General features: G+C 35.0%; 1 protein-coding gene and 1 pseudogene across 1 annotated transcript in view; one reads left to right on the top strand and one right to left on the bottom strand.

Annotated features, from left to right (window-relative positions):
* COL19A1 (collagen type XIX alpha 1 chain) overlaps positions 1-15,909 on the top strand; it is a 342,994-nt gene that overhangs the window by 51,188 nt on the left and 275,897 nt on the right. The window contains exons 7-9 of the mRNA XM_032593194.1: positions 2,866-2,991; positions 4,085-4,147; positions 12,512-12,565. Coding sequence (XP_032449085.1) covers positions 2,866-2,991; positions 4,085-4,147; positions 12,512-12,565 — 243 coding nt within the window. The remainder of the gene's footprint in view (positions 1-2,865; positions 2,992-4,084; positions 4,148-12,511; positions 12,566-15,909) is intronic.
* LOC115514634 lies at positions 1,850-2,639 on the bottom strand (annotated as a pseudogene).

Raw genomic sequence — 15,909 nt, forward strand, 5'->3', positions numbered from 1 at the left:
CAAATCAGACATGTTTTTTGTTATTAATAGTTTATAGCATATTTCAAGGGTAAAATTTATTCAAGATAATTTGTAAATATACTTCTTTGCTTCTATTAATTAGATTTTCTGTTTCTGTCAAGTTTCATGACTACAGACATAGGCAGAAGGAGGAAATTAGCAACATTTGTTGAAAATAAATGTGAAATGTGATTAAAATTTGTAGGGCCAATTAAGTAAATATGTGTCCAATCAAAACCAGAAGTTTTACAAAGAGTCCTTACTTGTACATTTTCATGTTCTCTTTAGGCACTCTTTGGAGAGTGTGAACAGTTTTATAGTGAAGCCTGAGACATACTTTTCAAGTCATTTAAATCCCCAATTTAATGTAGTAAATCAGTTATCCAGAGCAAAATTATGAATTCGAATTGGGTTGTGGTCATCTGAGTGGGAACCAGTAGAGCTGGACCTGACTGGAAAATCATATCAAATCATATGAGAGAAATGAACTATTCTGGTGATAATCATGTTTCTTTCTAATGTGACTTGAAACTTGTGGACTTGGAAACTGATCAAGGTAACAAAAGAGCCAATTATTAAATCTGGAGAGGGTAAAGGTGATGGAACTAGTGGTGGACAAGGGAACCTAATCTCAGTGTTTCTGGGTGCTATTTTTCTTACAGTTTTTGTTGTTTTCACAGGCATTGGAATGCTACCCATTTTTTTCAAAATAATTTTGTGTCTTAAAAATTATGTATGTTTGTCATAGAAAACTTGGAAACTACAGCCAAATTTAAAGAAGGAAGTAGATATCAACCTTGGTCTCACCACAGTAAATAACCACTGACCATCCTTTACTACTTTTTTATCCTGACAATATTTTTCCAAGCATATATAATTTGTAATATGTAAAGTAATGTGTGAGCCCTTTCCCCTAAATTGGAAATTCAGAGTTATGAAATTGCAAGCATAAAATTACAAATTCACAGTTACAAACCCTGATGAGGAGCCTGAAATTATGAAATAATTATTATGAAACTATTAATTATTAATTTAATAATTATTAATAATAATTAATCACTGGTAAGTGATGTGATAGGAGAGGATACATTTATCCTCCCATCTGGATTTATTTTTTGAGAGAAAAAGTCATTTCTCTGTAACTGAGTTTCACTTCATGTTATCCCACATGTTCTGAACCCACTGATAAAGTATAAATTTTGCCACTCGTCTGTTATAGTGTAGACTTTTTAATAACTTTAAAGGACAATGGAGTAGAATAAGATACACTTTAATTAAATATATAGCATCTTGGAGTGTAAAAAGTATTTTTTTATTTGCTCTTTGTGTCTGTTTTGTTTTTCTTTTCATCATGTGTAATCTGAATCTAGCATTAGTTTCTCACATCTTCCAAAGTGTTTCCAACAGAATTTTTATGTCCCAGTTTATGTTAAATAGAAGTGAAATATTAAGGAGAATAGATTTAAGGGAAACTTGTGCCCCCTTTTTTTTAAGCATTGTTCTCAACCACGCAATTTATTGAAAGGAGCTGCTGCTGTGGGTCTTGATTTAGCAGCAGGCGTTCTTTTGTTTCATTAGAGTTACAGTTTCATTTGTTGTTTTGCTCTGTCCTGGAACCATAAATACAGTTTTCTACATTATTTTCAGTCAAGGGTTATGGTGTAGTTTGTGTTCATAGTGATACATACTTGTCTTTCTGGGGTTTGCCTCCTCACCATGGGGAGCAGGGAGCTTTGGGCTCTTCCCAGCTTGAATGATGATGTTAAGAGTTTGTATGCCGAGGGGGAGCCTCTGGGCATAAAGAGGTTGTACATGAGATCCCAGGATGTAGGACCAGGTAGTTCTTTCTCAGGTTCACAGAAGCAGTTCTCCACCACTGAACCCCATCCTCTCTGGGGGCTCAATGAGGGCTAACCAATCTGATGCATGTGTGGGCAATAGTCCCATTGACTGGCACTAATAAACAGTCCATGCCAAACCCGTGAGGTTTCTGAGAATACACCAAATCCTACAGAAACTTCTGGTTTGAACTTTCTAGCATCTTGAAAGTGGCTGAAATGGCCATAAGTGCCTGAATAGGCCCCCCAAGCCACCATCACACCACTGTAGTAGGGAAGATGGAGACAGTATTGCCTGCCATATACATAATGAAGAGGTTCATGGGAATCTGCTTGAAGGGACCCAAGGCAATGTTCCAGTAGCGCTTCTCCGCTAGAATCCCGTCTGTCTCTTGCATGCTGGTTTCAGGCAGGCACTTGCTTGTCCAAACAACTGTCAGGGTACAGTGAGTCTCCCTGGCTACTGCCCTGGTCACTTTGGCTCCTGCTGCCTCCTCCAGGCCTGCTCGGCTCAATGGCCCACTTGAAGCGCCGACCTCGGTTAGCCACCAGACCCTCAGGGTCATCATGGCAATGGCTGCCTACCAAAGCTACCAAGCTCCTTATGCCTTTACATTCATCTTATAGGAGTAAATGATGTTCTAAAAGTTCAAGTCACTTGCTTTTATTTTAAATTTTGTTCCACAAAAACGTATACAGATGTAATGTGTATAACTATTCTATGGTAACAATGCAGTTATTGTAAATATTTGATATTTCTGTACTTATAAAGTCATTTATAATAGCTTTAGAATTCCTCATCAAAACAAGTTTTAGCACATTTCTAACATGTTGTAGTGTAATAAAACACATGGGAGGCCTAGTGACAGAGCAAAGACATTATCAACTTTCATATACCTGTATCAACTTTTGGCTAATTAGAAGGTGGTTCTTTCAGGAAACTCCAGTCATCCCTAGTTTGGTGGGAGCCAGTATTTGGGATGCTAGAATGTTGGGAATTAACTCTATTCATTTTTCTGGATTTTAGTGTCCAGATTATGATGGCTTTGGAAGCACTGCATCATCACTGTTACCCGCTCATGCCAGTAAACTGTCTGCCTATCTTCCAGCAAAGGAGGGACTTCAAGACCGGTGCCAGTGCATTCCAAACAAGGTTTGCTAGTTTTAATCTATGCCCACTGAGAAGCCACTGCACAAAGCGAGCCATCCCCTTGAATGTGGCCCCAGTGCACAGAATGTATCTTGACCTCTAGTGCTAGTTGAATCAAAAGCATAAGCCATTCAGTCGCTGGGATGGATTATGAGAAGGTAATTGGAGAAAGGATTTCATGCATTGTTTTCTGGCTAGTTCTGAAGCCATAGACTTTCCAGGCTATGAATGAGAATGGATAGAAAGGTAAGGGGAGGGCCCACCTGTACAATAGACAAATATTGAGTACTTAGCATGTGCCAGGAGTAAGCTTCAGTTTTGGGAATTCACAGTTGAAACAGTGCCTGCTCTTCCACACGTACACAAAAATACCCTATATGGTATTTCTTTGTTGTGTGGAGGCTGTTTGTCCAGTATCTCCAAATATCCAGCCAGCCATCTCCTTTTGCCATAAATTGCGTAGAGAATTTATAGAGAATATCACTCAAAGAAGTTGCTTCTCTGGTACCACTACAGTCCCCTGGTCAGGAAGAGTGGGTCCGTGGACCGACATAAACTTCTTTTGTGAATAGTAATGGCAGTCAAGAGGCTATGCTAAAAGTAGGCTGAGTGATTTCTTGATGGTTTTCCTCTATACCCTTACCTGGGAAAGGAAAGAGGTTCCTAGAGCAGAATGTCCCCTGGTACTGTCACTTCTTACTTCTCCTTAGAGGCTTAACACATCCTGCTACCCCTTTGCTGTTGGTTGGAGGAGGGGGTATATGGGTGAGGTAAAGTTTAGAGGAAATTTACATTTCTTGTAGCGACCAACACTATCATAGGCTCCATGAGAAAGGCAGATGCAGGGCCATAGGGGAGCATCATGTGTTCAAGGTCCTGGAAAGTCTCATGGAGGAGATGATGTCAAATGGTGTTTGGAAGACGGAGAGTAATGAGCCTCCTGAACAAGGGAAGGGCATTCCAGCAGAGGGACCGCCATCAGCTCAGAGGAGAGTAAAGCTTTATCCTACTGTTGTCACCTTCATATTTACAAATTATTAGTCTTTGGCTCAATGTGACAGAATGTTTGATAACACAGAAATTCACTTTTGCTCAGGGAGAAGCAGGTTTTCCAGGAACTCCAGGCTCACCTGGTCAGAAAGGGGATAAAGGAGAACCGGTAAGATACCACAAAACACTGTCAGAATGAAAGTGGATTGGTTCAAAAGTGATTTAAAAATGTGTCCACGTCATATCTCTATGTCCCATATAAATGCACGTTTCTGTTAAAGGCTATTAAGGACTATATTTAAATGCTGATCACTGAAATGAGAAAGACTATATCAGCATCCAAGTCTGCTTTTGAGTTCCTATTGGAACTAAAATTTTAAAAGATATAGAGACCCAAATCTTTGTTATCTATAAACTATAAGCAAAATTGTGAAGTAAGAACATTTATATTTTGTTATGCCCTAACTTTCTTTAGCATTCTGTTCACCGAATACTTGATGAACTCTTATTTCACTTGTGTGTTGATGGGTCCCCACTGAAGATTCTTTTTTAGCTTCTTATTCATTTATTTGTGTATTTTACTTTTATATAAAATTATACCCTCTTCACCCATTTCACAGAGCATGAGCAGGGGAAGGGCAGAGAGAGAGAGAGAGAGAGAGAGAGGAGAGAGAGGCAGAATCTGAAGCAGGCTCCAGGCTCTCAGTTGTCAACACCAGAGCCTGGCGTGGGGCTCAAACCATGGACTGCAAGATCATGACCTGAGTCAAAGTTGGATGCTTAACTGACTGAGCCACCCAGGTGCCCTGAAAAATGCCATTTTGATAGGGATTGCACTGTACTGTAGATGGCTTTGTGTAGTATAGATATTTGAACAATATTGATTCTTCTAATCCATGAGCGTAGAATATCTTTCCATTTGTATTTTCTTCAATTTCTTTTATTAATGTCTTATAGTTTTCAATATACATGTCTTTCACTTCCTTGGTTAATTTATTCCTAGGTATTTTATTCTTTTTGATGCAATTATAATTAAGATTTTTTAAGATTTCTCTTTCTCATAGTTCACTATTAGTGTATAGAAACACCACAGATTTTTGTATCTTGATTTTGTACTCTGCAACTTTACTGAATTTGTTAATTAGTTCTAACAGTCTTTTGATGGAGTCTTTAGGGTTTTCTATATACACAATCATGTCATTTGTAAGTTGTGACAGTTTCACTTATTCCTTTCCAATTTGGATGCCTTTTCTTTCTTTTTCTTGCCTAATTGTTTTGGCTAGGACTTCCAATACTATGTTGAATAGTAGTAGTGGAATTAGGCACCCTTGTCTTGTTTCTGATCTTAAAGGAAAAGTTTTCAGCTTTTCACCATTGAGTATGATGTTAGTTGTGGGCTTATCATATATGGCTATTATTATGTTGAGGTACTTTCCCTCTATCGTCACTTCCTTAAGAATTTTTATCATATATGGATGTTAAATTTTGTCAAATACTTTTTCTGTGTCTATTGAGATGATGATATGATTTTTATCCTTAAATTTGTTAATACAGTGTATCATATTGACTAATTTATGGATGTTGAACCATCCTTGCATGCCTGTAATAAATCCCACTTGATCATGGTGTATGATACTTTTAATATATTGTTGAATTCTGTTTGCTTATATTTTGTGAGAATTTTTACACCTATATTCATCAGGGGTATTAGCTTGTAATTTTATTTATTTGTGGCATATTTGTCTAATTTTGATATCATGGTAATGCTGGCCACATAAAACAGATTTGAAAGAGTTCTCTTATTCTGCGTTTTGGAAGAGTTTGAGAAGGATTGGTACTAATTCTTCTTTGAATGTTTGGTAGAATTCACCAGTGAAACTGTCTGGTCCTGCAGATTTGTTTACTAGGAGATTTTTGATTAATGATTCAGTCTCCCTATTAGTAATCAGTCTGCTCATTTTTTGTTTATCATGGTTCAGTCTTGGTAAGATATATGTTTCTAGAAATTTATACATTTCTTCTACGTTGTCCAATTTGTTGACATATCATTGTTTGTAGTAGTCTCATGATCCCTTATGTTTCTGTGGTATCAGTTGTAACTTCTTTTTCAATTCTGATTTTATTTGTGTCCTTTGTGTATTTATTGTGTATTTATTTATTTGATGAATATACTTAAGGGTTGTCAATTTTGTTTCTCTTTCAAAGAACGAGCTCTTAGTTTCATTGGTCTCTATTATCTTTTTAGTCTCTATTTCATTTATTTCTGCTGTACTCTTTGTTATTTACTTCCTTCTACTAACTTTGGGCTTTGATTGTTTTTTTCCTAGTTCCTTGAGGTGTAAAGTTAAGTTGCTTATTTGAGACTTTTTGTGTTGCTTGTGGTAGGCATTTATCACAATGAACTTCCCTCCTGGAATTGCCTTTGCTGTATCTCAGAAATTTTGGTATGCTATATTTACATTTTCATTTGTCTCAAGATATTTTTTATCTCTCTTTTTATTTTTTCTTCGATCCATTGATTACTCAGTAGCATGTTGTTTAATATCCACATATTTGTGAATTTTTCAGTTTCTTTTTCATTTAATTAATTTCTAGTTACACACCTCTATGGTTACAAGAGATGCTTGAAATGATTTCAGTTTCTTAAATTTAAGATTTGTTTTTGTGGCCTAACGTTTGATCTGTCTTGCAAAGTGTTCCATGTGCACTTGAAAAGAATGTGTATTTTGTTACTTTTGCATGGAATGTTCTGATCCTGGTGTATAATGCTTTCACTTTATTGTTGAGTTCATTTTGTTAATATTTTGTTGAGGATACTTGCATCTATGTTTATCAGGGATATTCATTTATAATTTACTTTTCTCGTGACTTGTTTCTCTTGTCTGCTGAGGAGTCCCACTTAAGATTCTTCCTTAGCTTCCTACCCTTTTCTTAAACAGCTCATCTTTGTTGAACTAATTCTAAGCAGTATCCCGTGTTTAGAGATATGCCTTTCCCTTCTCCCTGCTGTATCAAAACTTAAGTGTTCTCTTTTCCACTTTTTAATATCATCCCATTTTGTTAGATACCTAAATAAATTAATTTGTGCGAGGCTTAGGAGTTGATTATGTTTTTGTTATCTTTCCAAGGTGAAACAGATTTAAATTCCATTCATGCCGTAACTTGGAAGTCCATGGTTCTAAATTAACAAAATAATCTAAGTGGGCTCCTTATTTTAAAGGGTAGGAGACTGATGTCTGAGCAATGACTGATCCTTCAGACTTGCACAGCAAACTTCAACAAAGACAATCATAGGCATTTGACTCCTAAAGTAAGTTCTGCCCATTGTGGCTTGCATGGCAACTTTAGGAACCTTAGTAGCTGTTCAAAAGGGAATTTTGAAGTAGGATGGAGCATATAGTTTTGCCCTTTAAATCAAATTACTTGGGATAACTTTGCTGAATGCCACTAAACAATATCTAGTTCTATCAAACTGAACATACAAATCATTATAGCAATAGCTAGTATTTATTGAATACTTACTATGTGCCAGACACTGAGAAGAGTGATTTACATATCTTTTCTTTTTGATCCTTAAAACTCTTCATGTTAAGTGTTGGTATTACTATTTTATAGAATGCAAAACTGAAGTTTAAGGAGGTTAAATTATTGACCAAGGCCACGTGGTCAAGCTGGGATCTGAACCCCTAGACCTGTCAAATCCAGTGTCCTTCTCTTAATCAGTTTGCATTTTGAAGGTTGCTCTATATTTAAAAGCTCTTCAGTATTATTTGTGTTCTTTGATCATGGTACTTCCACTTGTAATACTCATTTTAATCCTTTTAACTTCATAAAGAAAGGCAACCCAATATTTTTATCCTCATTTTGCAACTGAGAAAACCATGCATGGGTAGAATGGTGTGCTCAAGGTAACATAATTAAGAGGACTCATAGAGTAGAGAGATCTGAATTAATCCCAGCTCTTCTTAGGTTAGCAGTGTGAGCTTGGCCAAGCCACCCAGTCTCTTCATGTTTCATTTCCCTCATCTGTAAAGGAGGGTGTATACTCTATCAGTTCTATCTACATTGTAAGGTTGACACAAAGTACTTTGAAAATGCATATATATGGCTTACTTGTTGGTTGATTGTGATGTGATGCACATTACCATTTTTTAACTTGACTTTCTTATTCTTTGACTTACCAATTCTATCAATTTAAGATTACTGGCATAGGAAGAAATTTCACATGTCAGTTTTAGAAAGGATAAAATACTTTAAAAATATTCTTGCCCCTGTTAAAAAATATTACATAACTATTAATAAAATCATTAAGTCACCTTTAAATGATTTTTTTTAAAAGATTAAGTGCTGAGTCTCTCTTGTTAGAGCATATATCTTTTAAAGACTCATTCTTTCTCCTTACTCTTTAGTCATAAATAGATGTCTCCTTTAATATGTAAAGATTCATTTTTCTTTTATTCATTAATTTATCAGCAACTATTTTTTGAGTTCCTATTATTATAACAAAAAGTATACTAAGTTCTGGAGCTATAGCAGTAGTGAGAAAGCATAGGCTTACTCTCACTGAGTTTATAATCTAGTGTTGATTTGTTTAAGGAGTCTTTCCTCCCTCTGTAGGAAAGAAAACCAGTAGAAAAGAACTAGGAAGGAATTAGTAAAAATGATAATTAGCAAATTTATTTTATTCCAAATATATACAATATACAAGAAATGTATCTTAGGGTTACAATGTGTTATGTAACTTCCCACTTAAGGTATGTTTTTAAAATACTAACATTGGTTTTAGTGTCCAGACTACATGGAACTCATAATTGCAGGTGATTTTAGTATCAAGGTAAAAACAGCTGGGATAAAATAAATTGATGATTTACAAAACAAGACAAATAATTGATTGGTATACTTCCTTTATTTTTTCAGTACAAGCACCAGCATTTGATTAAACCAGCATAGTACTTGCTATGTAATTATGACTTCAGATGACTGTGGCCATGAATGTGTCCCACTTTCCTGGCACTCGTAATAAACATAGATGTATTATTTCATTTTAAGGAGTTGATGATGAGTCTGTTCCTGTTCTTATACTGTGTGATCCTGCAACTTTAATGTGAAATAAATAAAGATGACTTTCCTCTGTGTTTAAGTCTGGTATGTAATTTTCATTATTAGACTAGGTGCACAAAATAATGCCTGCAGAGCTTGAAGATTGAAAGTCATTTGCTCTAAGGCATATTGAATAGTTAATTTTGTGAAATGATCAGAAGTGCAGTGTTACTAAGGGAACTAGATGTTCTCAAGGTTTTCCTTTTGGTTTTAAGACTGACAAAGGATATTTAGGACGGTATATTAGAAGGCTTACCTCTTTGGAACCTGAACCACTTGAGAGTGAATCCTGTCCCCCTCTTACTTACTTTAAAAATGATACTTAATAATACCTAGTCCATGCTTTATTGTGAAGAAGGAATACAATAAAATGTATATAAAATATTGAGTGCTAGAAACTGTCACATAATAGGAACTGAAAAAATATGTTTCTTCTGCTTTTCTATCCACAGTATAATCTTCACATGTTGAAGGAGAGATGGAGATAATCCTTTTGAGTTCAGTTTCTTATGTGACTTGACCAAAACAAAATAATCTTCATTTGTAAAATAATCCCGTAGAATTTGCAATTGATTAAATATTTTAGTATATAAAAATCTCAGATAGTTATTGTGTGGTACTTGTAGTAAATATTAATAATTTATTGATAGTTCATTTCTTAAAAAGATCACTTAATGATATAAGTATTTCATTCAAATCTGTGTCTTCTGTTCCCAATATTATTTCACAATGAATAATCCTGTCAGGAAATCCTTTCCTACCTGGGTCAAAATCCACCCGTGGCTTCCTTTCTCCCTCAAGGTGAACACTGAAGCTCTTGCCTTGGCTACAAGGCTTTGCATAATGTGTAGAGCTCTCCCTATCCCTACCTCTCCACTCCCTATATTGTCTCCTACCGTTTCCCCTGTTCACTCCTGCTCCAGGGCCTTTACATCAGGTTACATATACCTGGGGTTTCTTTAGATATCCATCTAGCTCTCTCCTTCAAACCATTTAGGTTCTTGCTCAGAAATCACTTTAAAATAAAAAGCCTCTTCTGATATCTTTATATAAAAAGCATCCCTTCATTCCACCTCTATCTTCTTTATTAGCATTTTTAGTGTCACTTGACTTGTTAAAATTATGTCTCTATTTATTTCCTCCACTAGAATAGAAGTTTTGTGAGCAACATACATAGAACAGCACCTAATAGGAGTTGAATGAATAAATGAGCATCACACCTGAAAGTCTAAATCATCAAGTCAGCTCTTCCTAGAACCTATAAATTCAGGTGCCCCAATTGCCTAGGGTACTTTGCCAAGCGCAAAGAGTCAGTTTACAGAGAAAGAACTAGATATGCTAAATCATAAAGGACAGTTACATTTTTCACTATTGTTTGTTCTACTACACTTTTTCTTTTAAAACACAAGTTAGTGACCTGATTAGTTTTAGCTTCATACTGCCAATTAGTAATGAAGAATCAGAAATATTTGGAAAAAAATGTTTGGGCTTAATTTAATGTTTATCTTTACTTGCCTATATTCTCGTCCATTCTTCATTAATATGATTTACTGCCTTGTTTTTTCTTTTTGTAAAAATGATGACCCTCTCTCATGGAGTAAGATGGTTTGAAATTCAACTGCTGCTTGTATTTGAACACTTAGATGTGATCAGTATTCTGTATCAGGGCACCTAATCAAATTGTGTCATCTGTTCAAGAGTAAACTCTGGGTTTCATTATTTGAAATAACAATTACTACTTTTCTTTCATTCAAACTCAATTATTATAATGTTCTTAATTTTTTAATTCCCTTTTTCTTAGCAAATGTAGTTAGCAACCTAATTATGTAGCAACCACATTACTTTCTCAGTTCTTTAAAACTCTGGCTAATACCCTCACCCGCTTCAAAGTTGAAATGCCCTCAGAGTTTTATAAAATAGCAGCTCAATTTCAGTGTCCCTGAACCTAAGGGAGAGTATGATCTGAGTTCTATTTGAGGAATAATTTTCCAGTTTATTTTTGAATTGTTATCTTCCACATATTGAGTTAATTTCCCAAAAAGTATAGGCTTTATTAAAAGATTACCTTGCTGACATACTTCTAGAGGAAATCAAAACAGTTTAAAATGGTACAAGTTAACTTACTTGACTCTATAGTCAGAAACTTTGGTACTGATTCCTTTCTATTCGGGAAAAAAATATGTATTTTTTTCAATCTGACTTTATTCATATGCTCATACTATAGCCACACCACACCAATAAAAAATAATTGTCTCAAAATATGTTCACAATTTTTTGAAAGAAAAAAATTGCTTAGTAGCAAACTCTCAGAGGTGGGATTTAATATCGACCTTTGACTTTCTATGTCAATATAAGAAATAAATAATATTTCTTTAACCTTTCTAATTTAATATTGAATATATTTGATTTATTTTATTTTGTATCAATTTTTGTATCTATTTTCATATTAGTTTTATCCAACCTGATATAATCTCATCTAATGTCTAGAAACTTGAAGTTAAAATTTGCCTGTGTGCCTAAAATCTGAAATTAACATACTATATCAGTATAACATGGTGTTATTTGTTCATGAAATTCCGATATATTTCTTAATTTCTACCACACATTGGTGATAGAGAAACTCATCCAAAAAGTTTATATTATTTTTCACCATTTCAAGCATATTTATTAGACTGAATTTGTGGTAGAGCCATTAAGGCAGATATAGGTAACATATCAGCTTCATTGAGATTATTTTTTCCAGTTTAGATGGAAGAGCAGGGAAGCTAACAATTGGATTGGCCCAGCTGTGAGATTTTTCCCAGAGGATATAATGGAAGATCAGGCACATTAATGAAACATATATGGGTACCTTCGAGTCTAATCTTTCACGACTAGGGTGGCTGGGTAGCTCAGTCAGTTAAGCAGCCAACTCTTGATTTTGGCTCAGGTCATGATCTCATGGTTCATGAGTTTGAGCCCATGTCGGGCTCTGCGCTGACAGCACAAGAGCCTGCTTGGGATTCTCTGTCTCCCTCTCTCTCTGCCCCTCCCATGCCCACGCTCTCTCTCCCTCAAAAATAGATAAATAAAACATTTAAAATTTCGTGACTTATTTGAATTGAAAGCATGAAGAATTAGTTAAGATGAAAGCAATAGAATCATTCCTAATCTTTATAAGTATAAAAGAAATGACAAAGTTGAATTATATGTATTTGTGTAGAGAATGTCTAGTTTTAGTTTTTACTAGCCCTTTGATATTTATTACTTTCTAACATTTTGATAATTTATTGTCAAAAGTATAGTTTAATGACTTGTAGACAATATGAGGAATGAACTCAGGGAACAAACTTTGGTGCAAGGAAAAGCAACTTATCTGTGCAATGGTAGATTCTCTTTATATTAGCAATTAATATACCTTTAAAAAAACCTAATGAGCATTTCTTTATTTTAGGGTTCAGGTGGTATTAAAGGTGAATTTGGTGCTCCTGGAATTCCTGGGGAAAAGGTATGTTTAAGTTTTGTGCCTGTTTTATTTTTTTTAATTGTTATTATATTTTTAAATTTAAATCCAAGTTAATTAACATATAGTGTAATAATGATTTCAAGAATAGAATTTAGTGATTCATCACTTATATATAACACCTAGTGCTCCTCCCAATGAGTGCCCTCCTTAATGCCCATCACCCATTTAGCCCGTCCCCCCCTCTACACCCACCAGCAACCCTCAGTTAGTTCTCTATATTTAAGTCACTTATGCTTTGTCTCCCTCTCTGTTTTTATCTTATTTTTGCTTCCCTTCCCTTGTGTTCATCTGTTTTGTTTCTTAAATTCCACATATGAGTGAAATCATATAGTATTTCTCTTTCTCTGACTGACTTATTTCAGTTAGCATAACACATTCTAGTTCCATCCATGTTGTTGCAAATGGCAAGATTTAATTCTTTTTGATCACTGAGTAATATTCTATTGTATCTACGTACCACATCTTTATCCATTCACCAGTCAGTGGACATTTGGGCTCTTTCCATACTTTGTCTATTGTTGATAGTGTGGCTGTTTTAAAAGGTTGTACCAGATAGGAAGAGAAAATATACAGAATAAGTCTGATTGTTAAGAGGTCAGCAAACTATGGCCCTGTAGCGGGCTGCCAAAAACTCCCAGTGTATGATTTTGTAATTAATGTTGTGGTGGAACACAACTACACTCATTTGTTTTCATATTGTCTTAGGCTGCTTTTATGCCACGTGGCAGTGGTAGGTAAGTGTGGCAGAGATCAGATGGCCTACAAAGTCTAAAATATTTACTATCTGGTCCTTTGGAGAAAAAACTTGCTGACCCCTGCTCTGGAACATTTCCCATTATTACAAGAGCCCCAAAGCTTCTTAGTTTCATTATTTTATGTTATGCTATAGTATCTTTTCATACATATTTCACTGTAGACATAAATTAAACATCTAAAAATATAGTACCACACGAGATGTTATAAATAAAAATACAAGAGATATGTCGATCCATCAATAAAATGCTATAAATATAGTATTTATCTCCTAAAATGGTTGATTTTTCACATTGTCTTTTTTAGTGTGGCCATTCAGCATCTTATTTAAGTTCAATTTTGTTTTATACATTTTTTATTTGAGTATAATTGGCATGCAGTGTTACATTAGTTTCAGGTGTACAACATAGTGATTGAACAGTTCTATAGGTTATGCTGTGCTCACTGCAAGTGTAGCCACCGTCTGTCACCGTACAACATTATTGCAGTACCACTGACTATTCCCCCATGCTGTGCCTTTTATTCCTGTGACTTATTCATTCTGTATATTTGTTCAGTTTTTATAGAAACTTTGAAATTGTTATATTTGTAAATTAAACTGCAATTAGTTTGTCTTATTTTTCATGATTTCTGAGTGTGTGTGTAGGCATATACACACATAACTTAAACTGCTTAATTATTAAAGTGTCACATGTTGATGCTAAGAAAATGTTCTTCAGTACACTAAGTTTAGGATAGGTTTATGTAGCTGTTTTAGCTGCACTAATTATCAAGTGAGTCCATTGTGCCTCATTATCCAGAAGGCCTTGACCCTGTGGTTATTAACATACAGTTGTCACAGGAGTACCTGAAGCTGAAGTGGTGGGAAGGTTCAGAAATTGTCAGATAGTTTTTGAGTCCTTCTTAATTGTGTCTGAGAGCTGACTGCTTTATTGCTGCTGCTTTTTCATTTTAGAAATTATTCAGCCCCATATGCAATTTTCCTTACTCTTCCTGTAGTGGTATAAATATTAGACTCAGTAAAATCTTTGTGGAATGATACCTTGCCACAATCTAATATTTATTTGGGATGCTATCCTCTTTTTTTTTTATTAAAAAATTTTGTTTTAATGCTTATTTATTTTTTGAGAGAGAGATAGAGTGACAGGGTGCAAGCAGGGGAGGAGCAGAGAGAATGGGAGATGCAGAATCCAGAGCAGGCTCCAGGCTCTAAGCTGTCAGCACAGAGCCCGACACGGGGCTTGAACTCATGGCCTGAAAGATCATGACCTAAGATGAAGTTGAACGCTTAACTGACTGAGCCACCCAGGCACCCCCACTGCGATTCTCTTTTTTAACTAAGCTTACTGATGACATTAATTGCAGACTCTTCAGAAGTAAACATTTATTCAAAAGTCTAATTCCTTCAAAATGCTTTTTCCTCTACAGAATACGACTCAGTCACCTATCTCCTAAGGAGATTGCCCCTAGTCAAAATTTGCTTTATACACTTATTCCACCATAATAATAATCAGATTTTTTGGATTTCAGATCATTGAGATTTTTTTAATTACTTTGAATATAGGAACTTTGTTTAAGCCAAGTGCAGAATCACTGGAGTACTTGGACTATAAAATAGATTATAGATCATTGGACATCTTTACAATGGGAAGTAAAGTTGATATAATTTTATACAGTAAATGATGGGGAAGCAGGATAACATTCTCCTGGAATACTTTAGAGTAGAATTTGCTAAGATTTGTTTAAAATACCATTAATTTCATTACTCCAAAGTGACATCTCTTGGATCCTATTGGTGAAAACCAGGTGTAAATTGCTACTGATTGTGGAGGAGGCTCTCAGCTCCTAAAAGGTGCTGTCAACAGACTGAATTCAGTACAAGAACTAGATAAAGTAATGAACAGGCTCAAATCAGTCAAAATAATATCAATCAAGGGCCATGACAGTAAGAAAGAAACAGGCTGGAATGTTAAATATGCAAGCTAAGCAATTCTCTGCAATACATAATTTCTTAGAAAAGAGAGGACATTTTTGGCAGAGTGAAGGAACTGGAGCAAGATGTAGTGTTGCAGAGACAAACACTACTCAGAACTAAAGATTTTGCTTATTTTCCTAGAAGCTCAAATTTATAGAAAGAATTTAATGTGATGATCTGTACTACAATGAAAGTAAAACTTCAATGAATATAAAGACATATACGAGCTACTAATTAACTGGTTGAGCCTAGTAATTCTGGGAAATGGAAGCCTCAGCCCTTGGAGTCCATTTCGTTGAAATGGTGATGCACTCAGTCTCACAAAATCAGTGAGCTTCAGTGTCTATGTGAAGACACTGTCTCCAGGGAACTTAAAAGCTAATGTGAAAAATGGAAAAGAAGTGTCATATGTATATACATATATGTATATGTATATATATATATATATATATATATATATATATATATATAATATTAGTCAGCCATAATAAAGAATGGAATCTTGCCATTTGCAACAACATGAATAGATCTAGAGAATATAAAGCTAAGCAAAAGAAGTCAGAGAAAGATGAATACCATATGATTTCACTCATATGCA

Source organism: Lynx canadensis, chromosome B2, assembly GCF_007474595.2.
Source record: "Lynx canadensis isolate LIC74 chromosome B2, mLynCan4.pri.v2, whole genome shotgun sequence".
Classification (NCBI taxonomy): Eukaryota; Metazoa; Chordata; class Mammalia; order Carnivora; family Felidae; genus Lynx; species Lynx canadensis.